The 21,807-nt window shown below is 44.7% G+C and overlaps 1 protein-coding gene across 1 annotated transcript in view; it reads right to left on the bottom strand.

The window, feature by feature from the left end:
* Positions 1-3,604: 3,604 nt before the first annotated feature.
* Positions 3,605-21,807, bottom strand: part of RFLNB (refilin B) — a 51,932-nt gene continuing 33,729 nt past the window's right edge. Inside the window, exon 3 of the mRNA XM_044286691.1 lies at positions 3,605-4,663. Within this exon, the coding sequence (XP_044142626.1) occupies positions 4,333-4,663 (331 nt within the window). The 3' untranslated portion in view covers positions 3,605-4,332. The remainder of the gene's footprint in view (positions 4,664-21,807) is intronic.

The raw sequence follows: 21,807 nt of genomic DNA, 5'->3' as shown, positions 1-21,807 counted from the left end.
CAAGCTGCAAGGTAACCCAAACTGACTCCAAATTGTTCTCGATAACTTGTATCAAATTAGATTTTATGCTATCTTTCACATACAGGGCCACCCCTCCCCCTTCTTGCCTACTCTGTCTTTCCTGTATAGAGAGAACCCTGGTATTGATGTATCCCAGTCATTACTCCCCTTGAACCACATCTCAGTAACAGCCACAACATCTATATTCTCAGATGCCATTATAGCCTCAAGTTCATTGATCTTATTCCCTAGAATGCGAGCATTTGTAGACAAGACTCTGAGCTTGTCATTTCTTAACCTTTGTGCTACTGGCCTCTTCTGGCATTGTTCCGGGGGGCAGTCGGACTGCTGGATTATCACTCTTTTGCCCCCCTCTCCTAGTTTAAATGCTTCTTAGCAAATACTTGGAACTGTTCACCGAGGACATTTGTTCCCTTGAGAGAAAGATGCAAACCATCTTTCTTGTACAGTTCTTTTCCATTCCAACAAGAGCTAACATGAGACACAAAGCCAAACCCTTGGTTCAGACACCATTCACCAAGCCATACATTGAATTCCTTAATGCGCATCTTCCTGTCATGCTGAAGGTTCTGCACAGGCAAAACTGCAGAGAATGAAACAGTTGATGCAACCTCCCGTATATCCTTTCCAAGTGTGTGAAAAGCTTCCTTCACCTTTGAAACCTCATTGCATGCCAGATCGTTTGTACCAAGATGGAGAATAACATCCACTTCCCTTTCCTGCTTTGCTTGCCTAACAATATTTAGGATCCGTCGTCTATCCCTGCTAGCGGTAGCACCAGGGAGACATCTCACAACACCATTCTCCTCAAACTTCACACCTCTTATGATGGAATCGCCCACCAACAGCTGCTTACTATCAATCCTCACCTTCTCCTTTTTGTCTTTGGCTGCAGTCTTGCATACTTTAGGCTTGGGAGATGATTGTTTCTCACCCACTGTGCTTGAGCCTTCCTCCATGTTGCTCTTGCACTCTGAAAGTGCTGCAAATGAATTATGGAGAGCCACAGACTGTGGGACATGCCTTCTATCCACAACTCTGAGTCTACCAGAACCTACAGTAACCCATCTTCCATTTCTAGGGGACCTCTGTGGCAGTGGCATTGCAATGTTCTCAGCCTGAGTTTGTTTAGTAGTTAATTTAAAAATCTCATATTTCAAAAAGGTAATTTCCTGCTGCATTATGGAGAGCTGTCTACAGATCAGACAGTATCCAAACCTCTTAAGAGTGGAACCTGAAATAAAAGCATAACAATTCCTGCACAGAACCAGGTCTGCCATTGTAAAGAGGGGAAAGATTTTAAACAAACAAATCTTACTTGTATAGATTGTATCCACCTCCAGATTACCTCCTGAGTATCTCCTGAATATCTCCAAAAAAAAAATATATATATATATATATATTACAATAAAACACGATGGCGGCACTGGACAGAAAAAATATATAGCGGGTGCTAAGTCTAAGGGTGTAGCTTCTTACCCAGTATATAAAACAGGAAACCGGACAGCACTCCAGATAAAAATACGTGATTTATTCACCCATGTAGTGTAGGCAACTTTTTCAAGGCCCTTTTCGAGCCTATTGCTTGAAAAAGGCTCTTTGTATGAGCTGAAACGTTGCCTACACCACATGGGTGAATAAATCACGTATTTTTATCTGGAGTGCTGTCCGGTTTCCTGTTTTATATACTGGGTAAGAAGCTACACCCTTAGACTTAGCACCCGCTATATATTTTTTCTGTCCAGTGCCGCCATCGTGTTTTATTGTAATATATATATATATATATACAGGTCCTTCTCAAAAAATTAGCATATTGTGATAAAGTTCATTATTTTCTGTAATGTACTGATAAACATTAGACTTTCATATATTTTAGATTCATTACACACCAACTCAATTAGTTCAAGCCTTTTATTGTTTTAATATTGATGATTTTGGCATACAGCTCATGAAAACCCAAATTTCCTATCTCAAAAAATTAGCATATTTCATCCGACCAATAAAAGAAAAGTGTTTTTAATACAAAAAAAAGTCAACCTTCAAATAATTATGTTCAGTTCTGCACTCAATACTTGGTCGGGAATCCTTTTGCAGAAATGACTGCTTCAATGCGGCGTGGCATGGAGGCAATCAGCCTGTGGCACTGCTGAGGTGTTATGGAGGCCCAGGATGCTTCGACAGCGGCCTTAAGCTCATCCAGAGTGTTGGGTCTTGCGTCTCTCAACTTTCTCTTCCCAATATCCCACAGATTCTCTATGGGGTTCAGGTCAGGAGAGTTGGCAGGCCAATTGAGCACAGTAATACCATGGTCAGTAAACCATTTACCAGTGGTTTTGGCACTGTGAGCAGGTGCCAGGTCGTGCTGAAAAATGAAATCTTCATCTCCATAAAGCTTTTCAGCAGATGGAAGCATAAAGTGCTCCAAAATCTCCTGATAGCTAGCTGCATTGACCCTGCCCTTGATAAAACACAGTGGACCAACACCAGCAGCTGACATGGCACCCCAGACCATCACTGACTGTGGGTACTTGACACTGGACTTCAGGCATTTTGGCATTTCCCTCTCCCCAGTCTTCCTCCAGACTCTGGCACCTTGATTTCCGAATGACATGCAACAGTCCAGTGCTGCTTCTCTGTAGCCGAGGTCAGGCGCTTCTGCCGCTGTTTCTGGTTCAAAAGTGGCTTGACCTGGGGAATGCGGCACCTGTAGCCCATTTTCTGTACACGCCTGTACACGGTGGCTCTGGATGTTTCTACTCCAGACTCAGTCCACTGCTTCCGCAGGTCCCCCAAGGTCTGGAATCGGTCCTTCTCCACAATCTTCCTCAGGTCCGGTCACCTCTTCTCGTTGTGCAGCGTTTTCTGCCACACTTTTTCCTTCCCACAGACTTCCCACTGAGGTGCCTTGATACAGCACTCTGGGAACAGCCTATTCGTTCAGAAATTTCTTTGTGTCTTACCCTCTTGCTTGAGGGTGTCAATGATGGCCTTCTGGACAGCAGTCAGGTCGGCAGTCTTACCCATGATTGCGGTTTTGAGTAATGAACCAGGCTGGGAGTTTTTAAAAGCCTCAGGAATCTTTTGCAGGTGTTTAGAGTTAATTAGTTGATTCAGATGATTAGGTTAATAGCTCGTTTAGAGAACCTTTTCATGATATGCTAATTTTTAGAGATAGGAATTTTGGGTTTTTATGAGCTGTATGCCAAAATCATCAATATTAAAACAATAAAAGGCTTGAACTACTTCAGTTGGTGTGTAATTAATCTAAAATATATGAAAGTCTAATGTTTATCAGTACATTACAGAAAATAATGAATTTTATCACAATATGCTAATTTTTTGAGAAGGACCTGTATATATATATATATTTTTTTTTTTTAACTCCCTGTTTAAACAATTGTAGAATCTTAACATACAGAGAATATCTACAGTTTTTTGCAAGTTGATTTTCACTATGGTAAAAGTGCCAGGAAATGCTGCTACAGTTTTCTGTCAACTACAAATTTACATCTGGCAACGCCAACTTTGTACACTTACCATTTGGTGTAGCATTGATGTAATTCAGACATATATAAACAATATCATTTCATATTTTCCCATTAAAGTGCTTTATTATTTATTCAAAAGAAAGGGATGTAAAATTAAAAACTTTGCACCCAATAACCAGACAGAAGTTCTTTCAGAAATAAATGCCATGCACGGCGCCCCTGAGGGTATTAGATATGGCATATGTATTTATACCAGAGTGTTCCGATTTTACAATTACAAGCTGCATACATAAACCAGTTATAAGCCTCTTTCATAATTATATATATTTTTTTATGGAGTTAATATAACGTTTTTCACAGGCCAAGATCTAGATGCTTCTTGTCCCTATTACTGGCCATATAAAAATAGAAGATGTGGCATTGACTAGACCAAATCATTTGACAATATTTCCTTTTATTTTAGTGTCCAGTACATTTCTATATTGTCCATGACCTGGCACATAAAATACATTGTCTGTGCCTTGGTGATCAGAGTATAGTTTCCATGTTCACAGTCATATAAATGTCCCAGGCATTTACACAGTGTTATGAGTAAAGGTAAAAAAATAAAATAAAATCAGCAGTTATTCTGCGGAATAAAGAGTTCCCTAAATTAGGTCTATCAGATTTCATACTAAGCATGTAGTTTCAGGGTGAAAGACTTTCATATATACATTTATCAATCATCTTGGAGCCTTAGAAGGAGCTCCTGTAGGTTCTGACAGTTTGAAGTTCTTTAAAGGCTCCATGCTCTCCGTTGTTTTCTAAGGCAGGACGGTGGGCATCAGTATTCATCCACAAAGCAGTCGTTGCCCACATGTTCAGCTGACTCAAGCTCTATGCTGGAGAGAAAGCGCCTCATACATTTCTTGTAGTTGTAATCCAAAGTAGTAGTGTACACGGTTTTTGTGCGCTTTGGATAGACAATTGTGGTGCTCATAAACCTCTGAGGCTTATTCTTTGGTTGAAAGTGAATTTCTGCTCTGTAGTTGCGCCATGTACAGTTAGGAATGCAGATCACAGTCTGACTACATGAAGACACTCCCAATCCTACCGGCATGTATATATTGTCAATAAAATGCTTGTCCGAGTCATATTTAACTGAGGATGTGTACCTGAAAACAAGAGTAAAAGCTCAATATTAGTCATATATCACTAAGCTACAGCCAGAATAATAGAAAACATGGTTCATAATTGCAGTAATTCATATTCCTTTAGTCCATATTTGACACTTCAGTGAGGCCCAGGTGTTGCCATGTCCTGGTTTCTGAGGACCCACAGATTTGCTCTAAACCAGGGATCTCAAACTGCGGCCCTCCAGCTGTTGCAAAACTACAACTCCCACAATGCCCGGACAGCCTACAGGTATCAGCCTAAAGCGGGGCATTGTGGGAGTTGTAGTTTTGCAACAGCTGGAGGGCCGCAGTTTGAGATGCCTGTCTAAACCATAATAATATGGCAGATATAGTGCATTCATTAAAGGGATTAGGAGTGCTTCTCCTATCCTCCCCGCTGCTGCAGCCAGGTTGTCATGTTGGTTGCTACATTAATGACTTCACGTATACAATGGCCTCAGCGTATATGGCACAAGACTGGGTGCAGTGGTCACATGGGGTATACGGTAACCTCAGCTCTGCAGTCATGTAAAAAAAAAAAGCTCAGCCGGGAGGATGGGAGTAGTGATGATTGAGTGGAGGGGGTTTGAACGGGTAAATGTCTTAAACACCTTCCCTGCCTTTTAATATGTTTAACCTCTTTAAAGGGACACTACCATCAGATTCGTTTTTCTCACAGTTTAGCAGCCTATATGTGAACATTCTACAAAAAATGGGTGGATGGTTTTCTGGATGTCATTTTCTGGTCACTCCATTCTTTCTACTTCCTGTCCTAGCCATTTAACTTCCCCTTTTGTTTGGACTTTTAGCACAGCAAATAGCATCGCTTGACTTTCTCATTCGGACTGTTCACTGTGACCAGAGAGGGAAGGAGGATGAGTGACTCAATTAGAGTATCACACATTACACTGATACCTCCAATACTCTTCTGTGAACATCTTTATCCAGGCCTATCAGGGGAACAATAGAGCTATCATGCTGTCATCCTAAATTCTACATCTACTATTATACTAGTGGATAACATCTTCCCCTCACGGCCACTGCCAAAATTCTTTAAAAATATTTTTCAATGAATATTGAGTTTCAAAAAAAAAAAATACCCCTTTCTGTTGGAAGTACAGAGCATAAAACATACAGGAGTACACACAATTCCCACTTCATGAACAAAACTTGGTGTGATATTCAGGAGGTTAAGCAGAGCCAGAAATGTGCTCTGAACATCCAGTGCTTATTTTACCATCCGGTTTTACAATCATGTGGAAGGCAGTTTTTAATGTCTTAAGTGTTAAATGTCCTGTAGCTTTTTGCTGACACCTTTTCTTGGGTGGAAAAGACTATTATTTTAACTATAAGACTCTACATGATTCCGTCTCTTTGCTTTTGTATTTCCCTATTTAAAGAACAATTTTGCAATAAAATGATTTGATTGAAAAGTAATTTGGGACAGGATTGAAAATAATCTTTTCATTTTCAGTTAACACTTCATTATGGGTAAAATAAGCACAGATGACTGATAGGAGGGGAGAACACAGGTCCGAGTGGGTTATAAAAAGGCTATGATCAATCCAAGAGGAAGAGTTGCAGAACTATTTCCATGCATCCAGATGACCGCCAAGAACCATTGTAGCTGCTTATAGGAGAAGGAGAAAGGTTTACTAGACACAGGATATCAGTAAAGCCTTATTTAACATCAGAATGTGGCCACTGTTCTAAGAAGAGGAATAAGGAATTTATAGTGGACATGTACTGATCTTAACCCCTTCCCGACATCTGCTGTAAATGTACGGCAGAAGTCAGGTATTTAACCCATTTCCGACCAGCGCTGTACATGCGTACACTTTAAAGATGGTGCCCGTACATGAGCACAGCAGGCGCCATAACCAACAGGGGTCTGCTGTTTTAAACTGCAGACACCTGGGACTAATGTATGTGATCGACAATAAAGTCGATCACATACTTTTAACCCCTCAGATGTCGTGGTCAACCTCTCATCTGGGAGTGCAAAAACACAGAACTGAGTCCAGGTTTGTTCCGGCTCCGCCTAGCGAGGGTTGGGGGACCCAGAGTGTGTGTGGGCAGCAGCTTCTGTATTCCAAAGCTCTATAGGAACATCATAATATCTTCATAGACTCTAATGCTATGGGAGCTATATAAAAAAAAGTGTACAAAAAAAGTTTTTGAAAAATATAAAAAAACAAATTCAAATCACTCCCCTTTCCGCAAAATAAAAATGCATAAACAATAAAAAATAAGCATCATGGGCATCGCCACATGCAAAAATACTCATACTATTAAAGAGGACCTTTCACCACTCCTGACATGTCTGTTTTAATTTATACATGCATTCCCGATGTGATAACAAATCTGGAGCATCTATTCTTATGACTCTATGCTGTGCTGTTCCTTTATTATTCCTGCTAGAAGTTATAATTTAATTGCTATTAGCCTTCAGTAAAGGTACAGAGGGGAGGTAACAAGTTGGGGGGGGTGTACCCATGAACATGGCAGCACTGATTGGATAGAGTCAGTCTGTGCAGGTACACCCCCCTCAACTGGTTACCTCCCCTCTGTACCCTTAATGCAGACTGCTAGCAATTGATTCATAACTTCTAGTAGAAATAATACAGGAATGGCACAACATAGAGCCATAAGAAGAGAGTCTCCAGAATTGTTATTCCATAGAGAATGCATGTAACTATTAAAACAGGCATGTCAGGAGTGGTGAAAGGTCCTCTTTAAGATATAAAAATATTCCCATACAGCAAACAGCAAAACGCAAAAGATATTGTCGATTCGCCATTTTTGGGTCGCTTCTCCTTCGACAAAAAATTAAACATAAAGTGATCAAAAAATCATAGACACCCCAAAATGGTATCAATGAAAAGTACAGATCACCCCACAAAAAGAGTTTTGTGTTTGTATATTTGTTTTTGTTCAGTATTAAAGCGCAATAAAAACTATACAAATGTGGTATCATTGTAATCGTACTGACCTGGAGAAGGAAAGTAACAGGTCAGATTTACCCCGTAGGAACTCCGCAAAAACAGAACCAATAAAACTGTAATTATAGTGCCCGTCCTCTCGGTAGCAAGTGTAATTACAAGTACATAACTACTTTTACTTGTAATTACTACTTGTACTTGTAATTATACTATGCCACAGCTCCATAGGAGATGATGTGTAGTGTAATGACCAGGAAGTGGCGCTCGCATGGAGTGCCGTTTCCTCAAACAGCTGATCGGCGGGGGTGCCGGGTGTCGAACCCCCGCCGATCAGATATTGATGACTAGGGATGAGCGAACTCGAACTGTATAGTTCGGGTTCGTACCGAATTTTGGGGTGTCCGTGACACGGACCCGAACCCGGACATTTTCGTAAAAGTCCGGGTTCGGGTTCGGTGTTCGTCGCTTTCTTGGCGCTTTTGTGACGCTTTCTTGGCGCTTTTTGAAAGGCTGCAAAGCAGCCAATCAACAAGCGTCATACTACTTGCCCCAAGAGGCCATCACAGCCATGCCTACTATTGGCATGGCTGTGATTGGCCAGAGCACCATGTGACCCAGCCTCTATTTAAGCTGGAGTCACATAGCGCCGCCCGTCACTCTGCTCTGATTAGCGTAGGGAGAGGTTGCGGCTGCGACAGTAGGGCGAGATTAGGCAGATTAACTCCTCCAAAGGACTTGATTAACTGATCGATCTGCAGCTGTGGATCATTGAGCTGCTGATCCTCAATTGCTCACTGTTTTTAGGCTGCCCAGACCGTTTGTCAGTCACATTTTTCTGGGGTGATCGGCGGCCATTTTGTGTCTTGTGGTGCGCCAGCACAAGCTGCGACCAAGTGCATTTAACCCTCAATGGTGTGGTTGTTTTTTGGCTAAAGCCTACATCAGGGTGAAGCTGTCACACCAAGTGCATTTAACCAGCAATAGTCTGTTCATTTTTTGGCCATATACAAAATCAGGGGCAAGCTGCGCCTGTCACCAAGTGCATTTAACCCTCAATGGTGTGGTTGTTTTTTGGCTAAAGCCTACATCAGGGTGAAGCTGTCACACCAAGTGCATTTAACCAGCAATAGTCTGTTCATTTTTTGGCCATATACAAAATCAGGGGCAAGCTGCGCCTGTCACCAAGTGCATTTAACCCTCAATGGTGTGGTTGTTTTTTGGCTAAAGCCTACATCAGGGTGAAGCTGTCACACCAAGTGCATTTAACCAGCAATAGTCTGTTCATTTTTTGGCCATATACAAAATCAGGGGCAAGCTGCGCCTGTCACCAAGTGCATTTAACCCTCAATGGTGTGGTTGTTTTTTGGCTAAAGCCTACATCAGGGTGAAGCTGTCACACCAAGTGCATTTAACCAGCAATAGTCTGTTCATTTTTTGGCCATATACAAAATCAGGGGCAAGCTGCGCCTGTCACCAAGTGCATTTAACCCTCAATGGTGTGGTTGTTTTCTGGCTAAAGCCTACATCAGGGTGAAGCTGTCACACCAAGTGCATTTAACCAGCAATAGTCTGTTTATTTTTTGGCCATATACTACATCAGGGGCAAGCTGCGCCCGTCACCAAGTGCATTTAACCCTCAGTAGTGTGGTTGGTCAAGCTGTGACACCAAGTGCATTTAACCAGCAATAGTCTGTTCATTTTTTGGCCATATACTACATCAGGGGCAAGCTGCGCCCGTCACCAAGTGCATTTAACCAGCAATAGTGTGGTTATTTTTTGGCCATATCCCAGTCTAATTCTGTCACTAAATCCATACCGGTCACCCAGCGCCTAAATACTAGGCCTCAAATTTATATCCCGCTAAATCTCTCGTTACCGCTGTCCTGTTGTAGCTGGGAAAGTTATTTAGTGTCCGTCAAAGCACATTTTTTGTTCTGGGTTGAAGTACAATTCCCAATTTAGCAATTTCATAATTTAGTGGTTTCTGCTATATCAGAGCTATTTGAAATCTATCCCTAAAAGGGTATATAATATTCAAGGTGCACATTGGGTCATTCAGAATAACTTCACACACACCCGCTACTGTGTATTTTCAAGTCTAATTCTGTCACTAAACCCATACCTGTCACCCAGCGCCTAAATACTAGGCCTCAAATTTATATCCTGCTAAATCTCTCGTTACCGCTGTCCTGTTGTAGCTGGGAAAGTTATTTAGTGTCCGTCAAAGCACATTTTTTGTTCTGGGTTGAAGTACAATTCCCAATTTAGCAATTTCATAATTTAGTGGTTTCTGCTATATCAGAGCTATTTGAAATCTATCCCTAAAAGGGTATATAATATTCAAGGTGCACATTGGGTCATTCAGAATAACTTCACACACACCCGCTACTGTGTATTTTCAAGTCTAATTCTGTCACTAAACCCATACCTGTCACCCAGCGCCTAAATACTAGGCCTCAAATTTATATCCTGCTAAATCTCTCGTTACCGCTGTCCTGTTGTAGCTGGGAAAGTTATTTAGTGTCCGTCAAAGCACATTTTTTGTTCTGGGTTGAAATACAATTCCCAATTTAGCAATTTCATAATTTAGTGGTTTCTGCTATATCAGAGCTATTTGAAATCTATCCCTAAAAGGGTAGATCATATTGAAGGTGCACATAGGGTCATTCAGAATAACTTCACACACACCCGCTACTGTGTATTTCCAAGTCTAATTCTGTCACTAAACCCATACCTGTCACCCAGCGCCTAAATACTAGGCCTCAAATTTATATCCCGCTAAATCTCTCGTTACCGCTGTCCTGTTGTAGCTGGGAAAGTTATTTAGTGTCCGTCAAAGCACATTTTTTGTTCTGGGTTGAAGTACAATTCCCAATTTAGCAATTTCATAATTTAGTGGTTTCTGCTATATCAGAGCTATTTGAAATCTATCCCTAAAAGGGTATATAATATTCAAGGTGCACATTGGGTCATTCAGAATAACTTCACACACACCCGCTACTGTGTATTTCCAAGTCTAATTCTGTCACTAAACCCATACCTGTCACCCAGCGCCTAAATACTAGGCCTCAAATTTATATCCTGCTAAATCTCTCGTTACCGCTGTACTGTTGTTGCTTGGAAAGATATTTAGTGTCCGTCAAAGCACATTTTTTGTTCTGGGTTGAAGTACAATTCCCAATTTAGCAATTTCATAATTTAGTGGTTTCTGCTATATCAGAGCTATTTGAAATCTATCCCTAAAAGGGTATATAATATTCAAGGTGTTCATTGGGTCATTCAGAATAACTTCACACACACCCGCTACTGTGTATTTTCAAGTCTAATTCTGTCACTAAACCCATACCTGTCACCCAGTGCCTAAATACTAGGCCTCAAATTTATATCCTGCTAAATCTCTCGTTACCGCTGTACTGTTGTTGCTGGGCAAGATATTTAGTGTCCGTCAAAGCACATTTTTTGTTCTGGGTTGAAATACAATTCCCAATTTAGCAATTTCATAATTTAGTGGTTTCTGCTATATCAGAGCTATTTGAAATCTATCCCTAAAAGGGTATATAATATTCAAGGTGCACATTGGGTCATTCAGAATAACTTCACACACACCCGCTACTGTGTATTTCCAAGTCTAATTCTGTCACTAAACCCATACCTGTCACCCAGCGCCTAAATACTAGGCCTCAAATTTATATCCTGCTAAATCTCTCGTTACCGCTGTACTGTTGTTGCTGGGCAAGATATTTAGTGTCCGTCAAAGCACATTTTTTGTTCTGGGTTGAAATACAATTCCCAATTTAGCAATTTCATAATTTAGTGGTTTCTGCTATATCAGAGCTATTTGAAATCTATCCCTAAAAGGGTATATAATATTCAAGGTGCACATAGGGTCATTCAGAATAACTTCACACACCCGCTACTGTGCATTTCCAAATCTAATTCTGTCACTAAACCCATACCTGTCACCCAGCGCCTAAATACTAGGCCTCAAATTTATATCCCGCTAAATCTCTCGTTACCGCTGTCCTGTTGTGGCTGGGAAAGTTATTTAGTGTCCGTCAAAGCACATTTTTTGTTCTGGGTTGAAATACAATTCCCAATTTAGCAATTTCATAATTTAGTCGTTTCTGCTATATCAGAGCTATTTGAAATCTATCCCTAAAAGGGTAGATCATATTAAAGGTGCACATAGGGTCATTCAGAATAACTTCACACACACGCTTCTGTGCATTTCCAAGTCTAATTCTGTCACTAAATCCATACCGGTCACCCAGCGCCTAAATACTAGGCCTCAAATTTATATCCCGCTGAATTTGAATACAATACATTGGGCCAAATAATATATTTGTTGTTGTGGTGAACCATAACAATGAGAAAAACATCTAGTAAGGGACGCGGACGTGGACATGGTCGTGGTGGTGTTAGTGGACCCTCTGGTGCTGGGAGAGGACGTGGCCGTTCTGCCACATCCACACGTCCTAGTGTACCAACTACCTCAGGTCCCAGTAGCCGCCAGAATTTACAGCGATATATGGTGGGGCCCAATGCCGTTCTAAGGATGGTAAGGCCTGAGCAGGTACAGGCATTAGTCAATTGGGTGGCCGACAGTGGATCCAGCACGTTCACATTATCTCCCACCCAGTCTTCTGCAGAAAGCGCACAGATGGCGCCTGAAAACCAACCCCATCAGTCTGTCACATCACCCCCATGCATACCAGGGAAACTGTCTCAGCCTCAAGTTATGCAGCAGTCTCTTATGCTGTTTGAAGACTCCGCTGGCAGGGTTTCCCAAGGGCATCCACCTAGCCCTTCCCCAGCGGTGAAAGACATAGAATGCACTGACGCACAACCACTTATGTTTCCTGATGATGAGGACATGGGAATACCACCTCAGCATGTCTCTGATGATGACGAAACACAGGTGCCAACTGCTGCGTCTTTCTGCAGTGTGCAGACTGAACAGGAGGTCAGGGATCAAGACTGGGTGGAAGACGATGCAGGGGACGATGAGGTCCTAGACCCCACATGGAATGAAGGTCGTGCCACTGACTTTCACAGTTCGGAGGAAGAGGCAGTGGTGAGACCGAGCCAACAGCGTAGCAAAAGAGGGAGCAGTGGGCAAAAGCAGAACACCCGCCGCCAAGAGACTCCGCCTGCTACTGACCGCCGCCATCTGGGACCGAGCACCCCAAAGGCAGCTTCAAGGAGTTCCCTGGCATGGCACTTCTTCAAACAATGTGCTGACGACAAGACCCGAGTGGTTTGCACGCTGTGCCATCAGAGCCTGAAGCGAGGCATTAACGTTCTGAACCTGAGCACAACCTGCATGACCAGGCACCTGCATGCAAAGCATGAACTGCAGTGGAGTAAACACCTTAAAACCAAGGAAGTCACTCAGGCTCCCCCTGCTACCTCTTCTGCTGCTGCCGCCTCGGCCTATTCTGCTGCTGCCGCCTCGGCCTCTTCCTCCGCCTCTGGAGGAACGTTGGCACCTGCCGCCCAGCAAACAGGGGATGTACCACCAACACCACCACCACCACCTCCGTCACCAAGCGTCTCAACCATGTCACACGCCAGCGTTCAGCTCTCCATCTCACAAACATTTGATAGAAAGCGTAAATTCCCACCTAGCCACCCTCGATCCCTGGCCCTGAATGCCAGCATTTCTAAACTACTGGCCTATGAAATGCTGTCATTTAGGCTGGTGGACACAGACAGCTTCAAACAGCTCATGTCGCTTGCTGTCCCACAGTATGTTGTTCCCAGCCGGCACTACTTCTCCAAGAGAGCCGTGCCTTCCCTGCACAACCAAGTATCCGATAAAATCAAGTGTGCACTGCGCAACGCCATCTGTAGCAAGGTCCACCTAACCACAGATACGTGGACCAGTAAGCACGGCCAGGGACGCTATATCTCCCTAACTGCACACTGGGTAAATGTAGTGGCAGCTGGGCCCCAGGCGGAGAGCTGTTTGGCGCACGTCCTTCCGCCGCCAAGGATCGCAGGGCAACATTCTTTGCCTCCTGTTGCCACCTCCTCCTTCTCGGCTTCCTCCTCCTCTTCTTCCACCTGCTCATCCAGTCAGCCACACACCTTCACCACCAACTTCAGCACAGCCCGGGGTAAACGTCAGCAGGCCATTCTGAAACTCATATGTTTGGGGGACAGGCCCCACACCGCACAGGAGTTGTGGCGGGGTATTGAACAACAGACCGACGAGTGGTTGCTGCCGGTGAGCCTCAAGCCCGGCCTGGTGGTGTGTGATAATGGGCGAAATCTCGTTGCAGCTCTGGGACTAGCCAATTTGACGCACATCCCTTGCTTGGCGCATGTGCTGAATTTGGTGGTGCAGAAGTTCATTCACAACTACCCCGACATGTCAGAGCTGCTGCATAAAGTGCGGGCCGTCTGTTCGCGCTTCCGGCGTTCACATCCTGCCGCTGCTCGCCTGTCTGCGCTACAGCGTAACTTCGGCCTTCCCGCTCACCGCCTCATATGCGACGTGCCCACCAGGTGGAACTCCACCTTGCACATGCTGGACAGACTGTGCGAGCAGCAGCAGGCCATAGTGGAGTTTCAGCTGCAGCACGCACGGGTCAGTCGCACTACAGAACAGCACCACTTCACCACCAATGACTGGGCCTCCATGCGAGACCTGTGTGCCCTGTTGCGCTGTTTCGAGTACTCCACCAACATGGCCAGTGGCGATGACACCGTTATCAGCGTTACAATACCACTTCTATGTCTCCTTGAGAAAACACTTAGGGCGATGATGGAAGAGGAGGTGGCCCAGGAGGAGGAGGAGGAGGAGGAGGAAGAGGGGTCATTTTTAGCACTTTCAGGCCAGTCTCTTCGAAGTGACTCAGAGGGAGGTTTTTGGCAACAGCAGAGGCCAGGTACAAATGTGGCCAGCCAGGGCCCACTACTGGAGGACGAGGAGGACGAGGATGAGGAGGAGGTGGAGGAGGATGAGGATGAAGCATGGTCACAGCGGGGTGGCACCCAACGCAGCTCGGGTCCATCACTGGTGCGTGGCTGGGGGGAAAGGCAGGACGATGACGATACGCCTCCCACAGAGGACAGCTTGTCCTTACCCCTGGGCAGCCTGGCACACATGAGCGACTACATGCTGCAGTGCCTGCGCAACGACAGCAGAGTTGCCCACATTTTAACCTGTGCGGACTACTGGGTTGCCACCCTGCTGGATCCACGCTACAAAGACAATGTGCCCACCTTACTTCCTGCACTGGAGCGTGATAGGAAGATGCGCGAGTACAAGCGCACGTTGGTAGACGCGCTACTGAGAGCATTCCCAAATGTCACAGGGGAACAAGTGGAAGCCCAAGGCCAAGGCAGAGGAGGAGCAAGAGGTCGCCAAGGCAGCTGTGTCACGGCCAGCTCCTCTGAGGGCAGGGTTAGCATGGCAGAGATGTGGAAAACTTTTGTCAACACGCCACAGCTAACTGCACCACCACCTGATACGCAACGTGTTAGCAGGAGGCAACATTTCACTAACATGGTGGAACAGTACGTGTGCACACCCCTCCACGTACTGACTGATGGTTCGGCCCCATTCAACTTCTGGGTCTCTAAATTGTCCACGTGGCCAGAGCTAGCCTTTTATGCCTTGGAGGTGCTGGCCTGCCCGGCAGCCAGCGTTTTGTCTGAACGTGTATTCAGCACGGCAGGGGGCGTCATTACAGACAAACGCAGCCGCCTGTCTACAGCCAATGTGGACAAGCTGACGTTCATAAAAATGAACCAGGCATGGATCCCACAGGACCTGTCCGTCCCTTGTCCAGATTAGACATTAACTACCTCCCCATAACCATATATTATTGGACTCCAGGGCACTTCCTCATTCAATCCTATTTTTATTTTCATTTTACCATTATATTGCAAGGCTACCCAAAGTTGAATGAACCTCTCCTCTGCCTGTGTGCTAGGCCTAAATATATGCCAATGGATTGTTGCAGTGGTGGCTGACGTGAAGCCTCATTCTCTGCTATGACATGCAGACTGATTCTCTGGTGACATGAAGCCAGATTGTCTGTTACGGGACCTCTCTCCTCTGCCTGGGTGCTGGGCCTGAATTTATGACAATGGACTGTTGCAGTGGTGGGTGACGTGAAGCCTGATTCTCTGCTATGACATGCAGACTGATTCTCTGGTGACATGAAGCCAGATCCTCTGTTACGGGACCTCTCTCCTCTGCCTGGGTGCTGGGCCTAAATTTATGAAAATGGACTGTTGCAGTGGTGGGTGACGTGAAGCCTGATTCTCTGCTATGACATGCAGACTGATTCTCTGGTGACATGAAGCCAGATCCTCTGTTACGGGACCTCTCTCCTCTGCCTGGGTGCTGGGCCTAAATTTATGAAAATGGACTGTTGCAGTGGTGGGTGACGTGAAGCCTCATTCTCTGCTATGACATGCAGACTGATTCTCTGCTGACATGAAGCCAGATTGTCTGTTACGGGACCTCTCTCCTCTGCCTGTGTGCTAGGCCTAAATATATGCCAATGGATTGTTGCAGTGGTGGCTGACGTGAAGCCTGATTCTCTGCTATGACATGCAGACTGATTCTCTGGTGACATGAAGCCAGATCCTCTGTTACGGGACCTCTCTCCTCTGCCTGGGTGCTGGGCCTAAATATCTGACAATGGACTGTTGCATTGGTGGCTGACGTGAAGCCTGATTCTCTGCTATGATATGAAGACTGATTCTCTGCTGACATGAAGCCAGATTGTCTGTTACGGGACCTCTCTCCTCTGCCTGTGTGCTAGGCCTAAATATATGCCAATGGATTGTTGCAGTGGTGGCTGACGTGAAGCCTGATTCTCTGCTATGACATGCAGACTGATTCTCTGGTGACATGAAGCCAGATCCTCTGTTACGGGACCTCTCTCCTCTGCCTGGGTGCTGGGCCTAAATTTATGAAAATGGACTGTTGCAGTGGTGGGTGACGTGAAGCCTGATTCTCTGCTATGACATGCAGACTGATTCTCTGGTGACATGAAGCCAGATCCTCTGTTACGGGACCTCTCTCCTCTGCCTGGGTGCTGGGCCTAAATTTATGAAAATGGACTGTTGCAGTGGTGGGTGACGTGAAGCCTCATTCTCTGCTATGACATGCAGACTGATTCTCTGCTGACATGAAGCCAGATTGTCTGTTACGGGACCTCTCTCCTCTGCCTGGGTGCTGGGCCTGAATTTATGACAATGGACTGTTGCAGTGGTGGCTGACGTGAAGCCTGATTCTCTGCTATGATATGAAGACTGATTCTCTGCTGACATGAAGCCAGATTGTCTGTTACGGGACCTCTCTCCTCTGCCTGGGTGCCGGGGCCTAAATATCTGAGAATGGACTGTTCCAGTGGTGGGTAACGGGAAGCCAGATTCTCTGCTATGATATGAAGACTGATTCTCTGCTGACATGAAGCCAGATTGTCTGTTACGGGACCTCTCTCCTCTGCCTGGGTGCCTGGGCCTAAATATATGACAATGGACTGTTGCAGTGGTGGCTGACGTGAAGCCTGATTCTCTGCTATGACATGCAGACTGATTCTCTGCTGACATGAAGCCAGATTCTCTGTTACGGGACCTCTCTCCTCTGCCTGGGTGCTGGGCCTAAATATATGCCAATGGACTGTTGCAGTGGTGGCTGACGTGAAGCCTGATTCTCTGCTATGACATGCAGACTGATTCTCTGCTGACATGAAGACAGATTCTCTGTTACGGGACCTCTCTCCTCTGCCTGGGTGCTGGGCCTAAATATATGCCAATGGACTGTTGCAGTGGTGGGTGACGTGAAGCCTGATTCTCTGCTATGACATGCAGACTGATTCTCTGCTGACATGAAGCCAGATTGTCTGTTACGGGACCTCTCTGCTCTGCCTGTGTGCTAGGCCTAAATATATGCCAATGGACTGTTGCAGTGGTGGGTGACGTGAAGCCTCATTCTCTGCTATGACATGCAGACTGATTCTCTGCTGTCATGAAGCCAGATTGTCTGTTACGGGACCTCTCTGCTCTGCCTGTGTGCTAGGCCTAAATATATGCCAATGGACTGTTGCAGTGGTGGGTGACGTGAAGCCTCATTCTCTGCTATGACATGCAGACTGATTCTCTGCTGACATGAAGCCAGATTCTCTGTTACGGGACCTCTCTCCTCTGCCTGTGTGTGTGCTGGGCCTAAATATATGCCAATGGACTGTTGCAGTGGTGGCTGACGTGAAGCCTCATTCTCTGCTATGACATGCAGACTAATTCTCTGCTGACATGAAGACAGATTCTCTGTTACGGGACCTCTCTCCTCTGCCTGGGTGCCGGGGCCTAAATATCTGAGAATGGACTGTTCCAGTGGTGGGTGACGGGAAGCCAGATTCTCTGCTATGGGACCTCTCTCCAATTGATTTTGGTTAATTTTTATTTATTTAATTTTTATTTTAATTCATTTCCCTATCCACATTTGTTTGCAGGGGATTTACCTACATGTTGCTGCCTTTTGCAGCCCTCTAGCCCTTTCCTGGGCTGTTTTACAGCCGTTTTAGTGCCGAAAAGTTCGGGTCCCCATTGACTTCAATGGGGTTCGGGTTCGGGACGAAGTTCGGATCGGGTTCGGATCCCGAACCCGAACATTTCCGGGATGTTCGGCCGAACTTCTCGAACCCGAACATCCAGGTGTTCGCTCAACTCTATTGATGACCTATCCTAATCATTATATAAATCAATATAAATTGCTGCACAAGCCCTTTAGGCTCCTATTGAGCCATTTTTCTATAGACTCCCCTTACCCTTTTACATATGAAAATAATAAACACTAAACAATAAACATTATTGGTCCAAAAATGGCCAAATTATTTTTTTTATCGCTTTGCCTTTCAAAAAGGAAAAAGAAAATTGAAAAATGTTTACACTGCAAAACTAAACCTGCAAAAAAAGACAGAACAATTCCACCCAATAAATATATTTTCCAGTTTCCCATCACTGGCGTAACAATAGGGGTCGCAGTGGTCGCGATTGCGACCAGGCCCCTAAGCCAGGGGGCCTAGAGGGCCCCCCTTGCCAGTGGTACTGTACTTTTTCCTTTATAAGATGCAGTGCATCCTATAAAGGGAATACTAGCGAGTGCTTCAATAATGGAAGTGCTCACTAGCCTGCAGGAGGAGGGGAAGAAAAGTGCTGTGAGCGATGTCCAGTACTTACCCCTCCTCCTGCTTGCTCTTCTCAGAGCCCGCTCTGCTGTGTCCTGGCTGCCTGCAGTGTCAGGGTGTGCAGAGCGCACTCTGACCTGACGCTGCAGGAGGTCAGATGACTGCAGCGCGGTCCCTGAGAAGAGAAGACTAATGGGGGGGTCTTGAGAGGTCTGACTGGGGGGTCTGGAGAGGTCTGACTGGGGGGTCTGGAGAGGTCTGACTGGGGGGTCTGGAGAGGTCTAATGGAGGTCTGAATGGGGGGGGGTCTGGTGGTCTGATTGAGGGTCTGAAGGTCTAATGGGGTCAGATATAGGGGTCTGGAGGTCTAATGGGGGTCTAGTGGGAGTCTGGAGATTTAATGGGGGTCTAGAGGTCTGATATGGGGGTCTGGATGTCTAATTGGGGTCTTATCTGAGGTCTTATATTGGGTCAGGGTCTTACATGGAGGTCTAATGGGGGTCTGACATAGAGGTCTAAAGGGGGTTTGGTCTGAGATGGGGGATCTTATTTAGGGTTTTATATGGGGGTCTGATCTGAAAGGAAGGGGGGATTTTTTTGCACTAGTGCACAATATAAAGGGGTGTTTTTTTCTGTGTGGTACCAGTATTTTCAGGGGGACTGTTTCTGCAGGAAAGTTTTGCGGAGCACAGTGGACACAGTATTGGGGGTGGCAGGATGGGGTGTTGAGAAGTTGAGGAGGAGGAAAAGTAGGAAAGTAAGATGTCCATTTGTTAAACTCTGCAGAAACGAGACGTGGCTGAAAAAAGTCACCATGGAGGTCTGGTCTAACAGGAGAAGAAGAGGAAAGAGAATATCTAAATCAGAGAAGAGAAGTCACTGGATGTAAGAGGTACATATGTGGCACTGTATTACCCTGTATGTTCTGTAGCGCTGTAAGTAATGTTTTCCAAGTATGTCTTTAAAGGGGTTGAATGTCTTTTTTTTTGTATGAGCGCTGCCTTCTCTGGTCTGTTTACCTGCTCATCACTGCAAATGCTATGGCGAGCAGAACAGAACAGAGAAAGCAGCTCTCATATGAGCGCTGCCCTCTCTTTAACCACTTCAGCCCCGCTAGGTGAAACCCCCTTCATGACCAGAGCACTTTTTACACTTCGGCACTACACTCCTTTCACCGTTTATCGCTCGGTCATGCAACTTACCACCCAAATGAATTTTACCTCCTTTTCTTCTCACTAATGGAGCTTTCATTTGGTGGTATTTTATTGCTGCTGACATTTTTACTTTTTTTGTTATTAATCAAAATGTAACGATTTTTTTGCAAAAAAATGACATTTTTCAGTTTCAGCTGTAAAATTTTGCAAAAAAAACGACATCCATATATAAATTTTTCGCCAAATTTATTGTTCTACATGTCTTTGATAAAAAAAAAATGTTTGGGCAAAAAAAAATGGTTTGGGTAAAAGTTATAGCATTTACAAACTATGGTACAAAAATGTGAATTTCCGCTTTTTGAAACAGCTCTGACTTTCTGAGCACCTGTCATGATTCCTGAGGTTCTACAATGCCCAAACAGTAGAAAACCCCCACAAATGACCCCATTTCGGAAAGTAGACACCCTAAGGTATTCGCTGATGGGCATAGTGAGTTCATAGAACTTTTTACTTTTTGTCACAAGTTAGCGGAAAATGATGATGATTTTTATTTTTTATTTTTTTCTTACAAAGTCTCATATTCCACTAACTTGCGACAAAAAATAAAAAATTCTAGGAACTCGCCATGCCCCTCACGGAATACCTTGGGGTGTCTTCTTTCCAAAATGGGGTCACTTGTGGCGTAGTTATACTGCCCTGGCAATTTAGGGGCCCAAATGTGTGAGAAGAACTTTGCAATCAAAATGTGTAAAAAATGACCGGTGAAATCCAAAAGGTGCACTTTGGAATATGTGCCCCTTTGCCCACCTTGGCAGCAAAAAAGTGTCACACATCTGGTATCGCCGTACTCAGGAGAAGTTGGGGAATGTGTTTTGGGGTGTCATTTTACATATACCCATGCTGGGTGAGAAAAATATCTTGGTCAAATGCCAACTTTGTATAAAAAAATGGGAAAAGTTGTCTTTTGCCAAGATATTTCTCTCATCCAGCATGGGTATATGTAAAATGACACCCCAAAACACATTCCCCAACTTCTCCTGAGTACGGCGATACCAGATGTGTGACACTTTTTTGCTGCCAAGGTGGGCAAAGGGGCACATATTCCAAAGTGCACCTTTCGGATTTCACCGGTCATTTTTTACACATTTTGATTGCAAAGTTCTTCTCACACATTTGGGCCCCTAAATTGCCAGGGCAGTATAACTACGCCACAAGTGACCCCATTTTGGAAAGAAGACACCCCAAGGTATTCTGTGAGGGGCATGGCGAGTTCCTAGAATTTTTTTTTTTTGTCGCAAGTTAGTGGAATATGAGACTTTGTAAGGAAAAAAGAAAAAAAAAGAAAAATCATCATTTTCCGCTAACTTGTGACAAAAAATAAAAAATTCTAGGAACTCGCCGTGCCCCTCACGGAATACCTTGGGGTGTCTTCTTTCCAAAATGGGGTCACTTGTGGCGTAGTTATACTGCCCTGGCAATTTAGGGGCCCAAATGTGTAAGAAGTACCTTGCAATCAAAATCTGTAAAAAATGACCGGTGAAATCCGAAAGGTGCACTTTGGAATATGTGCCCCTTTGCCCACCTTGGCTGCAAAAAAGTGTCACACATGTGGTATCGCCGTACTCAGGAGAAGTTGGGGAATGTGTTTTGGGGTGCCATTTTACATATACCCATGCTGGGTGAGAGAAATATCTTGGCAAAAGACAACTTTTCCTATTTTTTTATACAAAGTTGGCATTTGACCAAGATATTTTTCTCACCCAGCATGGGTATATGTAAAATGACACCCAAAACACATTCCCCAACTTCTCCTGAGTACGGCGATACCAGATGTGTGACACTTTTTTGCAGCCTAGATGCGCAAAGGGGCCCAAATTCCTTTTAGGAGGGCATTT

This window comes from Bufo gargarizans, chromosome 3 (assembly GCF_014858855.1).
Source record: "Bufo gargarizans isolate SCDJY-AF-19 chromosome 3, ASM1485885v1, whole genome shotgun sequence".
In the NCBI taxonomy this organism is placed as follows: Eukaryota; Metazoa; Chordata; class Amphibia; order Anura; family Bufonidae; genus Bufo; species Bufo gargarizans.
This window is presented reverse-complemented; position numbering and strand designations above follow the sequence as displayed.